Source organism: Halyomorpha halys, unplaced genomic scaffold, assembly GCF_000696795.3.
Source record: "Halyomorpha halys isolate HHAL.00 unplaced genomic scaffold, Hhal_1.1 Scaffold432.1, whole genome shotgun sequence".
Taxonomy (NCBI): domain Eukaryota; kingdom Metazoa; phylum Arthropoda; class Insecta; order Hemiptera; family Pentatomidae; genus Halyomorpha; species Halyomorpha halys.
The window spans coordinates 724,968-744,015 of NW_027112419.1; the positions used below are offsets into that span (position 1 = coordinate 724,968).

The 19,048-nt window shown below is 28.0% G+C and overlaps 1 protein-coding gene across 7 annotated transcripts in view; it reads left to right on the top strand.

Annotated features, from left to right (window-relative positions):
- The window catches only part of LOC106682621 (E3 ubiquitin-protein ligase TRIM37), a 91,864-nt gene that overhangs the window by 69,339 nt on the left and 3,477 nt on the right, over positions 1 to 19,048 (top strand). For 4 of the 7 annotated variants that reach the window (XM_014423567.2, XM_014423564.2, XM_014423565.2 and 1 more), the window contains exons 4-13: positions 100 to 416; positions 1,190 to 1,399; positions 1,637 to 1,816; positions 3,069 to 3,183; positions 3,632 to 3,741; positions 3,908 to 4,136; positions 4,376 to 4,487; positions 13,637 to 13,694; positions 16,983 to 17,074; positions 18,224 to 18,296. In XM_014423567.2, coding sequence (XP_014279053.1) covers positions 100 to 416; positions 1,190 to 1,399; positions 1,637 to 1,816; positions 3,069 to 3,183; positions 3,632 to 3,741; positions 3,908 to 4,136; positions 4,376 to 4,487; positions 13,637 to 13,694; positions 16,983 to 17,074; positions 18,224 to 18,296 — 1,496 coding nt within the window. Of the gene's footprint in view, positions 1 to 99; positions 417 to 1,189; positions 1,400 to 1,636; positions 1,817 to 3,068; positions 3,184 to 3,631; positions 3,742 to 3,907; positions 4,137 to 4,375; positions 4,488 to 7,536; positions 7,765 to 11,501; positions 11,615 to 13,636; positions 13,695 to 16,982; positions 17,075 to 18,223; positions 18,297 to 19,048 lie in introns of those variants that run through there. The other 3 variants (XM_014423570.2, XM_014423569.2, XM_014423568.2) reach the window with 3 other exon arrangements.

A 19,048-nucleotide genomic window follows, 5' to 3' on the forward strand; every position in this document is an offset into this window, starting at 1 on the left:
TTTTTTCAAAAAGGCTATATTTATAATCATAGAAATATATAATTAAAGTTATTCCTGTCCTTTTCCTAATAATGTTTAATAATAACACTTACCCTACAGGATCGAAATGTTGAGTCTGTGCGAAATGCTAAAGATGAACGGGTCAGAGAAATTAGAAACGCAGTAGAGCTGATGGTAGCTCGTTTGGACACACAACTAAAGGCAAAACTAGTGAGCTTAATCAGCCATAAAACTCTTCTAAGCTCTGAGATAGAGAATGTAGAATCTGTCTTGCAAGAGGTTGATGCCGCCTTGCAAAGCAAGACACGCTCAGAACTAATTAGTAGTTCTACTGAGTTGTCCCGCATGATTCACCAAATCAGGAAGAAACCGATGTCTTCTTTTGTTATACCCACGGTACCTTCAGACTTTTTCAGGTTAGTAATTACTTTCTATTTTATCATTATTTTTTTTTTTTTATATATATTTTTCCTTAGTGCTGCACTATGGCTCTTACATTCAATGATTGAATAAAGTATTATAAAAAAATACTGGTTTTATAATAAAAAAAAACAAAACTAAAAGATAAAAAAACGAAACAGAAATCTGAATTATTTATTAAGAATGGAAAATAATAAGATAATTATTTTATTAACTGGAAATACAATGTTGCAGTTTTAATAAAAAATATTTTATGAACATTTATTTTTTTAAGATAAAAGTGCACTTTGAAGAATGAAAATTACTTGTTAATGTCAAAAGTTCAATGAAAAAGATAAAAAAGACTCTTGATGTATATTTTTAAAGTTTGATATTAAATTATGTTTCCAATCATGATGGTTCCTATAATATAATAATCCAAGCATAATAATGTTTATTTGGAAATCTATCTAAAATATGGGTACTTTAACAATTGTAAATAATGATTGATATCTTGAACATGCTGTAAGTTTTAAGTTTTACCCTCTTAGAATACGGGGTGTACATGAAAAACTGATAATCAACTTTCTCACAGGGTTACAGTAAGAAATAAATAAAAACACAATTTTAATTTTATTATATTTTTGTATTAATGTTGTTATAGATTATATGATAATATAATCCTAGAATTTTCTATTAATCTTTGATGTATCATATTTGATTTTAATTTTAAAGTTTCAATAACCTTAGGTTGCCGTGTTAATAAATCTGTCTGAATTTTTCTGTCTAGTGAAATAGTACCTGCCTATGAGTCCAGTACCTTCGTGATGCAGGAGTTCTCTCAGTTGCAGCATAAGGCAGATCCTGTTTATTCACAATCGCTTCATGTAAATGGACTCTGCTGGAGGTTGAAAGTATATCCAGATGGGAACGGCGTCGTCAGAGGCAGTTATCTCTCAGTGTTTTTGGAGTTGACTGCTGGTCTCCCTGATTCTTCCAAGTATGATTTTTTCTTTATATTCTCCCTCTATACCATATTTTCATTTTAATATTGTAAACTCTATTCAATCAATAAACATAAAACTACATTGATTTAAATCAAGTCATATTATATTTTCTGTAACAAACTGTTTTGTTTTTTCTCATTTTTTGAAGAAGCCTCCTCGGTTTCGTATTTTTGGCTCAAAATTAGACTTTTACCCATCCCTTGATATTATAGGCATTATTTAATTTCCAGGTATGAATATAGAGTGGAAATGATTCATCAGGGTACAAGACAAACAAACAAAAACATTGTTCGAGAGTTTGCTTCAGACTTTGAAGTTGGTGAATGCTGGGGATATAATAGGTTTTTTAGGATTGATCTGCTTGCTAGTGAAGGTTATCTCAATACAGAAAATGATACACTAATTCTCAGGTAATTAGCAAATTATTGTCTAATTCTTGGAACCATATTTAATATATTATAATCATGAGAGATAGTTGACCGTGGATGACTTATACGAGGAAAAGATGGTTGGGGTTGCGGTCAAAATTTATCACAAATAAGTTGAAGTAACTTATTTAATCGTGCCAACGTTTCGGCCAGAATTTCTAGCCTTCATCAGGGCTAAGAACAGAACAAGATAACAACCTATGAATACAGAAAATAAAATATAAACAGAATCACAAAAGTAAATATTTGTACAAAATGGAATTAATAAAATTAAAGTGATAAGAGAAGTGGAAAATAAAGTGTATACATAGGTAATTGAAAAAGCAGGTAAAATAATATAATTAAGGAAATAAAAGAAAAATTTGAAGTTATGTAATGCAAAGAAATATGAATATTTTAGTTTATTAATAATTTCAAAATTAAAATTATGGAAAGAAAAAATAAAATTGCGAGAAAGAAAATATATGTAACAAATGAAATATGTTACCATAATATTAGATAAAGAAGCAAAATATAAATTAACTTTAACAAAAGAAATAAATAGAAAAAAAAATTGAAAACAACCATAATAATATATGGTGAACATAATTAATAGCGTGGTTAAGGAAATTTAAGAAAAGAATAGAAAAGGGGGTGAGGTAAAATAGAGATAGGAGAAAAAAAGAGAATAAAATGAACCTGTGAGCTTGAAATCTTACCACCAAGTGAGTTATGCTCCGCGAACGGCCAGACTCAGAATTAAAAAATATGTTACGGAGATGATAAGTGTTTTTTTAGAGGAAACGTTACAAGTGGGTAAAAAATGAAAAAAATAAAAAGTAGAAAATATTTAGAAGAGGAAAGCGTGTGAGAGGGTGACGACAAATTATTTCCTTAATTATGTTATTTTAGCTACTTTTTCAATTACCTATGTATACATTTTATTTTCTACTTCTTTCATCAATTTCATTTTATTAATTTCATTCTGTCCAATTATTTACTTAGTCATTCTGTTTATATATTGTTTTTTATTTTCTGTGTTCATTAGTTGTTATCTTGTTCTGTTCTGAGCCCTGATGAAATGAAAATGACTTATATCCTCCTGTGAATTCAGTCCTGTTAAACCATTTGTCTGCAAAACCATGAGTCTTGTATTATATATGTTTATGTTATGTAATATTTTGAATTTTATCTTTAATTTTTTTTCTTTTTTATTTTAGAATGTTTGGTTTTGTATTCATTTTCATTATTTTAGGTTTCAGGTTAGACCACCAACATTTTTCCAAAAGTGTCGAGACCAGCAATGGTACATTAATCATTTGGAGAGGATTCAATCCCAATATTTGGACGAAATTAGTAATCTGAAGCAGGTAAAAATAATTAATTTTATAACATGTGTCTGTGACATTTTTTTTTTTAATTTTTAAAAAGTTTTCTTTGCTGTAATATGGGCCATTGAAAATCAGAGTGGAGCATTCCACATTGTGAAATTAATTATAAAACTAATAATTTTTTTTAATTTATCTCTTGATAATATTATGGTAAGGATTGACTTTAAAAACTAGTCTGAAGCTGTTAGATAAAAATATTATACATAAAGGTTTTTTAAAAAAAAAATCTTGTTAGTGGCTAACCCCCATTGGAACTAATTCCAATATTCTCCAGAAGCCTAATATCTAATCTCTTTTGTTTTTAAAGAATTTATTGACTTCATTTTAATCAGAAATTAATATTTCTTTAGTATTTTAGAGTAAGTTTGAGTAAATACTGAAAAATATATTTGTATTTCTACAATTTTAATATTACATTATGTTTTAGAAACTTGGAACTGCAAAATGTTTTATGTTAGACACCGCACGCTGTGTTAATTCATTGGCAGAATCTTCGCCAGGAATAGCTGATCTCATCCCAGTTGCTGCTTCTCAGGGGTACAAACTCTAATTATGTATATCTATTTTTTAGATATTATGATAAAATGTTTATGGAATTGTAATGGCCTGAATTAAATAATTCTTACTTTAAAGCTCGTAAGAGACTTTTTCTTGAATTTAAATTGTGTGTTATTATTTTGTAAACTTCAGTTGTGGATTACAGAAGTGTTCCTCACATGCCTGAGCGCAGTACCAATTCCTCAAGTTCCAATAACGGAGGAAGTGGTGAAGGACACTTGTTATTGGCAGCTTCTAACGCTACTCCATCTGCTGTAGTACAGTGTACCAAGAACATCAGTTCAGTAGTTACGACTAACAAAAGGCCTCATTCGAATATAGGCCAATCGAATCCTGAGAATCAAGGCGCCGTTGCCAACTTGACAGACACTGAAGTAAGGAAACCGTTAGAATTGTTTACAATAAATTTTATATTTAGCATTAATTCTCTTCTAGTTATTTCCAGATGTTGCTCGAATAAATATCATTTATTTTCCTGTTTTAAACATTTCGGAAAATCTACTTATTTATTACCGTTACCTTACACTACTAATAATTCACGATTTGTGACTTTATTTGATTGTTTTTCTATTAATGAATTTATGATAAATAACTATTATATTTAAATTTTTAGGACAGTGATGGAGATGATGAAACACAAAATGTTACTAGTGTCAACTGCCTTCATCACATAGAAGATGGCAATAGTAATGATGAAAATGATGTCGATGAAGAGACAGCATCAGGTATTTATTTACAAATTTCTCATTTATGACTTATTATATTTTAGCTCATATTCTGAAAAATATTAAAGTAGAATCCCTGTAATTCCTAGCCTAATAATATACCGATTATCAGTATGGATTCGTTAGTCCCTAGAGAGAGATTCTCTCTTTAATTAATATAAAAATAATAAAATCCAGTCCCCTCGATTATTCTTATCATAATTTAATTTTTCATCTTCTTGGTGAGGTAAATGTCTTATGGTTTGAATTTTTGTGGATCTCTTTAAGTCATAATTAAGAACGAAGGAGTAAGGGAGGAATTTGTTTTTTAAATTTCAACTGTTACATTTTTATTCTATTCTGGCCATTTCTTTTTCTCAAATTTTTTGTTTTTTCAATTTAGTTTATACAATTTTATATCAGCATAATTTTTTTTTTTTTTTTTTAATTTTATGTAAACATTGTGTATTGTGGAAAGGCAAGTTGGAAGAAATGATTGATCTTTATGAACCTTATTAACTAATAGCCATACTTATAAATATTAATCTAATTAGTATTTAAAAATACATACTAATGAGATTGATGCCAAATTTTATGAATATGTATAACTATTTTTATTCTTATTATCAATAATCTTCAATAATAATCAGATTTAACCTTAGGACCCTTGACATTACAAATTGTTGGGACTCTATTATATATTTTAAAATTAGTCTTTTGGTTATTTTGTATTTAACCCTAGGGTCGTTGATTGTACGAATAATTGGGATTCTATTATATTTTTTAAAATTAGTGTTTTGGTTATTTTGTATTTAACCCTTGGGTGTTGATAGTACCAATTATTAGGATTCTACTTTATAATTTAAGATTAGTTTCTTTATTCAAAAAAACTTTTGCCTGTCTGTTATATAATATTTTTAATTTAAATTGTTTAAAAAACAGGCAACAATATTTCTCAGGAAAAAAATTATTTTGATGAAGTAGGCAAGCAGTTCCTATTTTAAATTGTCCCATCCTGAGTTTTGCCATTGAACAATTTCTACCAGGAACTATTTTATATCAAAGTACTTTCTAAGTTATGTCGCTTAAAAATAAAAAAATGTTTTTTTAATCCAATAAAGACATTAAAAAGTCAATTAAAATGGTAAATTAAGTTATTAAAATTTAGTGCAATTTATAAATAAACTAAAGACTAAAAAATATGACAAAGTCTTGTTGAGCAGGATTTGACTTAGGTCGAATTTGACTGAAGTCACATTCCAGGAAACGGAACCTAATGTTAGCACGGAGACCGCTATATTTTTTTTCTCTTTAAACTCTTCCTGTCTATTTTTTTTTTATTCTACATGCTTTTTATGTTTATCTTTTGATTAATCTTTAGACATTTATTGGATATGTAGGATAATATTTCAATGTTAAAATTTACAACATTACACTTCCATCTGTTTTGGGTCCGAAACTTGACTGCTTATGAAAGAACAAAGCCTTAATATTTTTGAAAAGAAAGAAGGTTGAGTCTATTGGAGGATTTAGATGGGTGCACAACATTGAATTTCATTAATTATGCTTTAAAGAAACCAGACACTTAATATTTCTGATTTTAAAGGTTATGATATGATAAGGTGATGATAAAGACTGATTATGAGTAAAATGTTTTGATGAGATATCCTGTAGTATTTTTATATTTCAGTTATTTTTTGTATTTATTATTTTCACATTATTATCAGTATTTATTTATTTTGGATAAAGATTTTGATCTTTAGTGACCTTACCAATTTATTTTGTTTTCTATTTAGGGCTTCCCCCGCCCAAATGCGTTGTATATTCTTATTTGTTCTATCTAATCATTTTATTTCTTTTGGTCTCCCTTTTTGTCAACTGCAGCTAATATGTTTGTGTAGTTCTGTACAAACCCTCTTTGTTCTTTCATGCCCCTTTCCCTATAAATTTAATAGAAGTATTTTTGTGACTGAAAAGGATTTGTGAAATAGTTAGGCTGCACAGAGATCGAATTATTAAAAGAGGAAATCAATATTTAATTATTAGGTAACCTTCCAAGAGATTGACCAATATTCAGATTAATTTTGTTAGGTCTAATTTAGGTTTTGACAGAATTTAGTGAAGGGAAGAGGAATGAAGTTGCAATGGTCAAGCTTTGAAGTTGAATGAGCTTTTTTCGGATTTAGGTGTGCCACTGTAAATATGTTAAAAATGCAGAAGTAATGGATGGAATCTGATAAAATTGATTTGGGAGCAGCTAGGTACCAACCTGCACATTTCTTGAAAATTTCATCAAAAATAGATAAACGGTTCGATCGATCAAGCCTTAACACAAATTTTACAACAAAAACAAACAGATACTGAACCAAATTTGTTTCTTCATGTCCGTAATGTGAGTGAAAATTATCAGTTCTGAGGACATAAATTTTTTTTTATTCCCTACATGAATACAAAGCTTCTTCATCTTTGGCAATGGGGAAACAAGATTGAAAACTTAAATAACATAATTGATTATTTACAAATGAATCTATGTGAAAGCTACAGTAAAAATTGAATTAAGTCAAATCTCATGTTAAATTTCGTTAAAGAGATCTTTAAGAGAAATTGATAAATCATTTCAAGTGGAATATTGTGAAGTAAGTAGTGACCTTTGGTTAAGCAAATTAAAATACTTTCAAAGTAAAAGCAAAGTAGAATCAGTCTTAGGAATCAACTTGCTCTTCATTGTCTCTTCTCCCAAATAAATGAATTGGGTAATCAATCAGTAATAATTATCCAATTGTTTAATTCATGTTTCAAACAGTTAAAAACTAATCATTTAAATTATTTCGGTTTCTGAAGCTATTATTACTAGAGTTATATTTGGTTTTCAAATAAAAAGTTTTGAAGTATGCTATGTTAAGGTAACTTTTTTATAATATTCTATTCTTGCGTTATCTTGAACTGTCTTTATTATAAATTTTAAATTTATTTATTATGGAAACCCAATTTATGTTAGACTGACTGATTTTAATTAAGGTTTATGAACTTGATTGAACAGTATTTTAAAGTTAAACTTAATGTATTGAAGATGTTTTTGTAGTAATCGACGGGAGCAGCTCGACCAGCTCATCCGATATAGATTTACAGCTCACTTGGGATTTGGACAGTAACGAAGAAGCGGTTAATGAAAACAATCTACCTACCAAACATGCGGTTAAGCCTTCGTCAGCATGATCATCTTTTAAAAAAACACATGTTCCTCCACAATATCACTCACGCCTTATTGAACGTCTGAAATAAATGTATTTTTCATGTAGTTTGTCCATTTTATTTAAGTAGTTGGTAGGGTTACAGTATATTATTATGGTATTTTCTTCTGAGGTTTTTCATTTAAATTTTTAAATTAGTCTTAAACTTCCATTAAATGGGCACCTACTCTATTTTTGTGATGCTGTTTTATGTTTATTTATTTAAATACTTATTAATTAATAAGTTAAAAATAATAACATTCTACCTCTTAATTTTATATTTTTATAAAAAGTTATCAAAACCGATTAGAATTAAGTGCTCAATGATTTGATATTAAGAAATTTACATAACAAAGAATAACAACTAAAAATGAAAAATCTAGGTATTTGTTTAAAGGGTTCTTCTTTTACCTATCCTTTTTTTCTATAAAGCTATATGAATTGTGATCAAACTGGTATGAGAAAAAGACAGCTTTTGAAGATGATAAAAGTGGTTGAGTTTCAGGAATAGAAATTTTTTTCTTGAAAGGATAAGTTAAAAGTTACTGTTCAGTAGGACTTCTTATTGGGTTCAGGAACCTTCCTGGGGCACACCCAACCTCTATAAAATGGAAACCCTTAATTGGGGAAAACCTGGTGTTTAAGAGTGATGATGAACTAATGATCTCCTTGTCTAACTATTGTTTAAGATAAAGTTCTTTCTTACTAAGTACTGAACCCTTTCTGGGATAAAAAAGGATGGAGTTTGTTGATGGCTATAGTAAAGGTTCTAAAAATATGGGTTGAAAATTGTGAAGGAATCAAATTTTAGAGAAGCCAAGTAATTGTCGAAATTTTTGTTTTCTCCAAACTGGATTGCTTCTTTTTTATTTTTTATTCAATTGGGTTTTCAGTTTTATGGTATGGTTGGGGGGTCTCATGTAACATGCCTGTTATTAAGATACCCTTGGTGTTCCAGAAATAGAATTCCTCCTCCCCCCGTCTATTATTTATTATTGGGTACTCATTTTAGAATTGTGTTGACCTGTCAACTAGTGACAGCTCTCAATCCTACAAATCCTACCACATTTATGTTCAAAATATTATATCCACAATACGTAGAAAATATCTATAGCAAATGTTTATTTATTTGCTGTCTGGATTTAAACTTGTTCAATCCCCTGAGATTCTATGTAACTTTAATATTACTAATAGAGGGATTGAGAAAAGGTTGTATCTTTAATAAAATGTTTGGCTCATGTAAAGGCTACTAAAAATCATTTTCTATTATTATGATGATCATGATCTATTATGATATATATTATTATGTTAGTCCTTGGTTCTCATGGTGACTTTGTGTTTGCTACTTACATCTGATATTTTGGATTGTTTGTAAACTTTTCTATAATTCTACTACCTTTCTTCCTAGAATTGATTCCTATAAAGAATCATGTTTTATAACTTAAAAATTCTTTGATAAATTATCTTACTTATGTATCATTACTTCGAAATAGTGCCAACATGTAATACTAGTGTTACATATAGTTATATTGATTTCTCTTTTATTCAATTATCCTCATTTTAATTCATTTAAGAGTCTTTTTTTCTTGCTGAGATTGTTTAGCTGCCTAATTATTTTTATTGATTTTTGGTTTTATAACTGGTTTTGTTGGAAATATGATTTAGTAATATTCCACCTGCTCCAGTCTTGTCATTTTAATTGCTATTACTTTCTTCTCAGTCTTTAAAAATATTTTCTTTCTTCATATAATCATCATTTCAAATAAATTAAGCTCTTGTAAAGTAAATTAATAAGTTAATAAACTGTCTAGTATATAGATCGGAATAGCTTTCTCACTGTTTTTATATTTTCATTTCTTCATATTTTCTTCTGTAAAAACCGTATTTTTCAAAAATTTCTGTTCATTAGGTAATTTCCTATATTTCACAATAAATGATTTGTCATTTGAGACTTGTATGGGAGGAACCACAGTTGAAATATAGATCAGAAAGGAGTTTTTTGCATGAGTAAGTGAAAGTATTTAACAGAATCTGTTGAAATTCATGCTAGACCCATTTTACACTAATCCTTTTTTACTCTTTTCTCCAAATTGGACAAGATTTTATCAAAATATAGGTGTGTTGAGGAAAATAGGTTTAGGCATGAGTATAGGAAAGTAGGGAACTAAATTATATATAACTGACCAATAGGACCAACTTGATACCAAACCCTGAAAATTTCATCTAAAGTGAATTATTGTTTGATCGATTTGATACCTGAACTTAGACAAAATATTTACTACAGACATACAGAACCAAATTTGTTCCTTGATGTCTAAAACATATAATATGAGTGAAAAGTTTCAATTCTGAGGATATTTTTTTTATATATTTAGCAGGAATACAAAACTTCTCTACCTTTGGATGCAAGGGAGCAAAAACAATTTAAATTGCCTTTAGTTTATAATTAAGAAATGGTCTCTGACAGCGTTTTCAATTCTGCTTAAAATCTATTTTTGAGATTCAGTTATCATAAAGTATTGTCCTTCATTTGGAAATTCTAATTTAAATTGGTCTATTTTAGGTGTTATTAAAGTTGATAACATGAGTTGAACTTGCCAAAGTTAATTTACCTGCTACAAGACTATTTTTCAAGTAAAGTAACTCATGGTATACATTGATGTCAATCTAGCATTCCACTTACTATTCGGCTAAGTTTTTGTAAGTTACTAATCATTCTCTCAAAGCATTGAAATATTGTTTAATTTAACTATGTTTAATCATATAAATTGATGTTTAGTTGAATAGCTATAAATATTTATTTAAAAAAATAATAATATAATAATATACAGTTAGCTCTCTTCATCTCATGTTTCTCTTTAATCGCATGCTTATCAAAGGAGAAAAAAAAATTTACTAATTTAGAATGATAAAATTAATATTTCTCTTTTTTGGATTTTTCCTGTATCAGTATCAGAATTGAGTTTCCTTCAAGATGGGTAGTCCTAAGCACGATTGTGTTTGGAATGAAGCTTTAAGAGACTGTAGAATTCACGCAAAAAAAAAAGATAATAAAAATTTAAATATATTTAAACTACTTTACATTGTACATTTATTTTATTGAACTTATTATGTCATACAAATTGAAAAAATTAGTAAATAAAAATCATTAAAGATCAACTAATATCTAGCTCATAGATTCCCAAGTTATTACCTACTCTTATGATTATAGCTTAAGACTTAAATGAAATTTAATGATGATTTAACTTGTTTTAAATGCTCAAGATTTTTAAATTATTGATTAGAAATGATTTGTTTTTTATTAACTATTATCTAAAATATGTACTTAATGATAAAAATTCTTACAGTAAGAACATAAACATGGTTATTATGCAGAAATGTGACATTTGACACCCAGTTTTTCTCAGCATTGTTTTCCTTTTTACTTACAAATCACGGATTTACCACTTATTTTTCTCTTCTTTGGCCTCTCAGAAAATTTTTTGTTTACAATTAATCTTTTATATTGATTTTGAACCTGTTTACTTTTTATTTTTCCTAATTTTATAAATAAATTGATCTGCACCCCGTGTTTTTCTCCCATATCAGGCTGTTATAAGAAAGTCTATGAAATAATATTGTTGTTATATTTATATATTACAGCATAATCGGTTTTTTTTTTTAATATTCAGATTAAATAGATAGGGCTCTAATTCCATGAAATGATGAGGATAAAAAAAAGTTTTTCAGTATCCTAATATTGAAAACTTTTCTTCAACTTTTTCACTATCTCTGAGTAGTTCTTATTTTTAATTTTTATTTTTAGATCCGGAAGAACATAATTATACTCATACACTAAGAAAAAGAATCTTAACTGAGGATGGTAACATAGTTGTATCCAAAAGTAGAAGAACCACATTTTGATGCTCACTAGCTTGAAAAGATATTATCTATGAACTTTTTATAAATAAAAATCATTTAGTAATGATGCTTCTGAAAATTTTTATTATAGTTTTATGAAATATAAATTATAATTCTTTACTTCTTCACTTAAAACAAATTTTCTTTAAGTATTATTATTTGTGAGCTTGTCACTTAAAATCTTATACAAATCTGGGCAGTCGTGAGCAAATATATGCTTTATTTAAATTTCTGCTGAACACTATTAAATATAAATTAGTATTCTGCTCAATATATATTTCAGATAATTTGAAAGAGAAAATATTAAATTTCTCTACTGTAGACTATTCGCTAGAATATCCCCCATTACCAACCTAACTTGGCCTCATCCACAGACACCTCGCTGTTTCCTCTCGACTCCCTTTTAAAAAGAAGGATTCCCCTGATTCTTCATTACCATTTGGTCATTATTGCCAATAATTTGTGATAGGTTGGGTTAAGACTACGGACAAGGTAAATAAATAATTTCCCACTATTCATATTCATTCTCTTGACGAGGAGACTATTGCTGCATTTGTAATGTTTTCCTACTCATTTACATTTATCCCAATCACCCTACTACATCAGGAATTAATAATTCCACCTCTTCTTTTAATTCACAACCGTCCAACCATATACCTAGGTCTTTCCTAGCCTGTTCTCCTTCTGAAACTCCTTCCCTGCTGTAATCGGCCACTGAACTTCTCTTTTTTACTTTCATTTTTTAAAACGTATCTCTTCTTTTATCTGTTTTGTTTTCTGTCGTATACTCTTGAAAGTTATGGAAAATTTTATTCTTCAAGTATCCCTTACTCGATATTTTTGCTAATCCTTATTATTTTTTACACATGAATATTTGTATATAGTCAAATTTTTATTAATTTTAATCTTTTTTTTACATGCCTATTTTGTTCAACATCTTAATTTTTAAATTACTACAGTTCAGGTCTAGTTTTGTGTTGTTTTTTTTTACATTTAGTAACCAAAATTCCCAGAGGATTTTAAACTTAGCAGTTTTTTAGCATTTAAATATAGTTATGTGGTAAGAAATAAATTTAAAGAAAATTTTTAAATTCTAAAATCGCTGATCATTTTAGCCTTGACAACAAATTAAATAGACTTTTACTTCCTCGTTTTGACTCAGCTTAGAGTCACTCACTGGAACCAGTCCTCATTTCTGTGCCAGCTATTTCAATTCACCTAGTCTTTCTTTTGTTGATATCAAATCTGGTGATGTAGAATACCAAACGCTATTAGATTCCATCAATAGAAAATTTTACATAAATAATTAAGGAGAAGCATTTAATATAACAAATTTTTATACATTCAGATTAATATAACACTTTTTCATACAAAAACAATTTTTTTTTTTTAAATAAAAGCCCAATCTTGATCCCTTCTTTTGGTGTTTTCAATTATTATTTGAATTTCTATTGTGTAGATGCATTGAATATCTTTAAAGTCCAAAAAATAATCATTTTTTATTTTTAAAAAAATGAAGTCTCAGGAAAACCATTGGTATGATAAGCCAAAGTAAAAGCACTATGTCTGATGTAATTCAAAAATATAATTGGAAAAAAAAGGAATATATTTTAAAGGTCCTAGCCATAAAAAAAAAATAGCTTCAATTCATTCGGATAATTTTTAGGGTTTGCAATTTGAATATAAAATTTTTTTGTGTTGAATACACAGAAGATATTTTATTTTATTTAAAAAAAAAAAAAATTATATTTAAATGAAAAATTTAGCCTGTTTGATAAAATAAATTACTGTATTTAATGTTGAAACAATGATGAACAGTAATGATACTATATTCAAAGATTTTGTTAAAATTTATGATTTCTCTTTAAGTATTACACAAATTTTACTACAGAAAAAAAAACGAAGGGAGGGGTGGGAGAAACTTCTATAATTTATCTGGAATTAACCTAGTGAAGAATTCCATTTGAAAATAAAATATTCATTGAATTTAGGATGCATAAAACATACTGTTATTTATATATATTTTTAATATTTTCGTAGGAGATAATGATATTGAGTTCTCATTGATGGCCCGAGAGAGACCTGACAACAATATAGGGTAAGGTGATTTATTTTTTCTTTTAATTTGTTTATTATATGAAACTGATAATAGAAAATTTATTTATTTAGTAGTCAAACTTATGAGCACTTATTAATTATACATAGATACTGTTCAAAAAGTGTAATATTAATTCTGAATTTTTTAAAAATCAAATCAAATATTTTCTTAAAAGAAAGAATGGAATGGTGATAATTGTTCATTAAATATTTTTGATAGCCCTAAATTACGATAGAATTATAATAATGATTGATTATGTATGTTTTAAGATAAATTAAACTATAAATAAACTAGTATAACAACTGGAGTGCTGAAATATATTTATTTAGGTGTATTTAGATTCTCTCTGAATCCCAAAATTTTTTTTTTAGTACTAATTTCTTCATCACTTTAAAATTTTCTGAAATTAGACCATTGAATAAAGATTTTATTTCCACTCCTGGCATATGGGGTTGCTATCCTTCAACTTATTCTAGCTCGAGTAGGAAATGTGATTCATTCCGTGTGCCACAAAATGAATTTCTAACCACGCAGGCTAGATTCAAACCAGCACTGCTACCGCTTCTGACTTGAGTTAGCTAAACGTGAGGTGATGCCTTAGTACTCTTGGCCATCACAGTGCCATGGATTGTCCTTCCTTTCAAAATGTTGTTTATTTTGATATGTTGGGTTTATAAAAAACGAACAGTTATTTTTATAAAAATGTTGTTGACCTACCATCTTCGTATGCGAGCCATGGCAATATTAAAAACCTGAAAATGGTTGATTTTTTTTTCCTTTTCAATTTTTGCTCATATCTTCATATTTGTATTTTGGGGAGGGAGACTTGTAGAAGAAACAAGTTACTACAACTTTGAAATTTAAGTTTTATTATTTAACTGTTTTACAAAGAACAGATTGATAGAGCAAAACAGCTTGAATAATTTGTTAATTTTTCTTAACAAAGTATTGTTTAAAAGATGTGAAGGAAGAACTGAAGTTTATGATGTAAAGAAATTTTAGTTTTCAAAACTTGAAACTGGAAACTGAAGGTATCAATGACCATTGATAAAACTTTACAGAATAAACTCTTATTACATATTATCCTCAACAAGTTTTGTACCATTTTTCCTCAAAAATGAATCCGAAGATTTGAGTTAAAAATTGAAAAAGTCTAGAAAAAAAAAAAAATTACTAGTCTAGTACTCAGAAAGGTGTTAACTTTTAGAGGGCCCGCCAGTAGCTCAGTGGTTCAGACACTGTCCTACCAATTTGATGTCTATTGGCAGTGCCGGTTCAAGTCCGGCCTTGGGCGTTGACTTTTTTCATTGAGTGGCGGTCCCACAAAATGAAGTACTTTGACCCCCAACCCCCAACCCTCGATGACCATTCAGGCAATAAGGAGTCCAATGTGAGTCTTGGCCGGAAAATTTTTTTTTTTTTTTTAATTTTTATCTTTATCTTGTTCTCTTATCTAAAAAGTCCACATTTGTAGTATTCTCTTAACAGCCTGGTACCTTTTGCCCAATTCATTTCCTATCGGTCATCAGTCTGACGAGCAATTAGAAGAATGTCTTTCATAGTATGTTCTTTAATTCTGTTAAAGCAGATATATATTGTAATAATTTTATTTCATATTAAAAATAAAATAAAATAAAAAGAATTTTGATCGTTTTAAAACTTTTTTCAAATATAAAAGATAATTTGGGTTCAAATTAAGAACTTTAATACTAAATAGATAATTGAATTTTATTATATAAAAAGACTCTTAATCTCAAGGCGGGTTGCTAGGCAATCAGAATACAGACACTTACAATAATTGCTCTTAATTAAATTAATATCTATTTTATACATGTATCTATTTTTATGTATAGCAAAACTAACCAAGTTCACAATCTTCTTTTGATGATTCTTGGTATCTTCTTTTTTCTATTGTTCTGTCCTATCGTCCAAAATGGCTTCCTACTCTTGCTGGACTTCAATCCATCTTAACACAACCAACCCAACGAACACTTGGGAAGGACGCCCACCGCCATCTTTCTTGTTTTGAAACAGCGTATTTCTTTTAGACAAAGAAAACTGGTTAGCTTGCTTTTTGATTTAAAATAACAAATAACAATATTAAAATGATACATAAAATAAAACATATTAAAAACCCTTTATACATCAAAATATACTATTTACTAAAAAGGACCATATTACAATATATAAAAGCTAATTCTAAAGGTTCGTTGAAATTTTATCAGACAAACTGTGTTTAGAAAATTGAATATTAAGATTATAAGAGTATACACTCCAATATTTGTAGTTTGGTTATTTGCTAAATTTAACACCATTCTGTTGATGAAAAAATATGATAGATATTTGTAGAAAGTTTCACTTGTATATAATAATTGCTAACATTTTGTGAAATTGACTTTATTGTGTTGGCGGACTCAAAAATGCATTTACTAGATGTTTGTTAATCGACATAATTGTACTTACAAAATTTGCCATGGGAAAGAAGATCCATCATTATAACCCACATGCTTATTTACCTTCCCCTCCTGGAGAATAACAACAAAACAATAAAGTCAATTTTACAGTTGTGTTATTGTACTTATGAAGTAGCAATACAGTGAATAAAAATATTTAGGCTTCTGTACTTATGGATGATTCCATATCAAATCAACCAATTTAATTTCAAAAGGTTGCTGATGAAATTTATTTTTTTACCTGTGTTTGCAATGCATTTAGAGAGTTGATCATAAGTAGTAAAAAATAATTGAAAATGTTAAAGATGAAGCAAACGCTGACTTACTTTTTATTTTTTATGAATATAAGGTTCATAGTATATTTTTCACATCTCAAAAACATTTTAAACATTGCATGATTGGGGTAAAACGTTTTTCTTTATTATATTGTTTGGGTTTTGTAAGAATTGTTCGGTTTTATATTATCCTAAAGCTAACTAATTTTTATTTTTGGCAAATGAAAATTCCAAAGCTAAAACTTATTCATATAGGAAGAAAACAGTTGACTATATGAAGTAGTCAATAAAGGTACAAAATAGTAGAAATAACTATATAATTAAATTATATTAAATATTTTTTTCCATTTAGTACCTTCACGACCTGTACTATTTTCCTACAATAAAATTTATTCAGTTAATTTAAATTTTCTCTAGTCCAAAAGGTTTTACAGATCAATAATAAAAAAATAACTGATTGTGAGCACTGCTTTCAGAAATGGATTGTCTATGGGATGGGTATAGCAAATTAAAAGAGAATAATGTAAAGACTTAAAACAATTTTTCCTTTTAATTTTCAGTGATATAGCACTTCAAAGCCTCGAAGATGAGATAATGTTAATGAGATTGTTTGATATCCAAGATACCAATGGTCTTTTCCTTGAAACTGTTCGTAAGTATTGTGTTTATAAAGTTTATATTTTGTCATTGTAAATGTTTCAGAATATGTTAGCCTTTAGTTCTTAATATCACACCATTTTTTCAGCTTTCATTGATTAATTTAGATCTTTTGGAAGTAGAGGTATACCTTCTTAGAAATAGTGGTTTTAGGAAATTTTATACATTTAATTCTTGAGACAAAGATATGATTTTTGAAATGAAACTTCTTTAGGTGCGGTTTGGTAAATTGGCATAAATCAGACGAAGTAATGTAATGCTTTCTCTTCTATGCACAAGCGCCAGGATGGTCCCCTTCTCCATCGATGCTCCTTTCATATAATAAATACCTAGTAGGCACAGTAGAGCAGGGGGAAACTGGTGTTGTCCATAAAACTTAAATGCTAGAAAAATTCATTTTTTGTTCTTAAATGAGTGAGTTAATTAGATAATTATCACTATTAATTATTAATTTTTGAGAGTTTATTAATTTGAGTGTGTGTGTATATATATATATATCACTTGTTTCCTTCCACACGCATGTATAGTGCCGTAGGTATTTTTCAAACCTATTTTTATTCCCCAATAACTCACTTTTAAAAAAAAAATCTTATTGCTTGTTTTTCTCCTATAGTATTCATATACTACCAACAATTTAAGGTATTAATATTGGTGAAAAATATTGTCCTATTTAATTGCAATGGATAATATATCCTATAATGGATAATATAGTTGGAAAGTGATCTCATATCTCTCATACTACACTTACCTGGCAACAACTGATTACCATTTATTTTGAAGTTTACAAAACTCTTTGGATGGTTAAAGCTCCATAAATGAGAAAACCTTAAATCCATAGTTTGTCCAGTTTTGGCTGACAAGGACTAGAATTTTTATAAACATGGAGTTATAAAGCTAATAGCAAAATAGCTATTGAGAATAATGCAAAATTTATTATCGATTTGAAGGTTTTTCTTTTTGTAAAAAGAAAATTTTAATTTTATTCTTAATTACTTTCGTAGTAACCCAATATATCTTTGTTGTAATCTATACTACAACTTCTTCTTATTGTTCAAGGTTCAATTGAACCTTGTTTTAAGTTAGTTTGAATTCATTATGGAATTGCTAAAATTTAATGAATATTTCAATTCTTCTTTTGTTTTAGGTTCTTCACGAGCTCAAAGAGACTCAGCAATGGAAACATTGAATATGGATAATATTAATGGTAGTGATATCATGTAAGTTATTGTTTTATTTCCCCTTCATAGTGTTTTATTTCAATTTTTAAATTTTGATGTAAAAAAAAAAAATAGTTTACCTAATTGTATTCATTAATGAAAAGCTATATTTTCTGAACTAATCTGTGCCATTAAACATATTCAGGTGTTGGGTCATAAAACATATTTGGCATCTTTAGGTTTTCTTAGCCTGATTTCATTAATTGTTAAAAGAATATTCAGGAAATTGGTTTTCTTGTCAATAATGTTGATATTAAGTTATAGTAAATGACTGCTGGTTGAAAGTAAAATATTATAATTATTAAACAATTTAAAATTGTAAAAATTTTCATTTTTACAGTTACCATGGTTTATGATTGAATACCTCAATTATTGAATTAATTCACTAATAATGGATGTTTTTTTTAATGCACAAGAATTTAGATTTGTATTTAATAAATATTATCACCACCTCATTTAGGTTAGGAATTTCAAAAATCAAATTTTGGAATTTGTTAGTTTTATTAATTTACTAGAAGAATTTTTATGAAATAAAGTCTTAACCTTAATAAACCTAAGTCTGGGACTCAGAGAAGTAAAAAAGATCTAAAGATAAAAAATTGTGAAATTAAACGTTAAAAATAAAGTATTTTTTTGTCTCCTGAAATGTAGGTATATCCACATTTTAATTAACATGGTGACTACGATATTCTGAGCACAAGCAAAAATTAAAAAAAAAAAAGTTCCAACTCATAGTTGCTTAATTATAATAA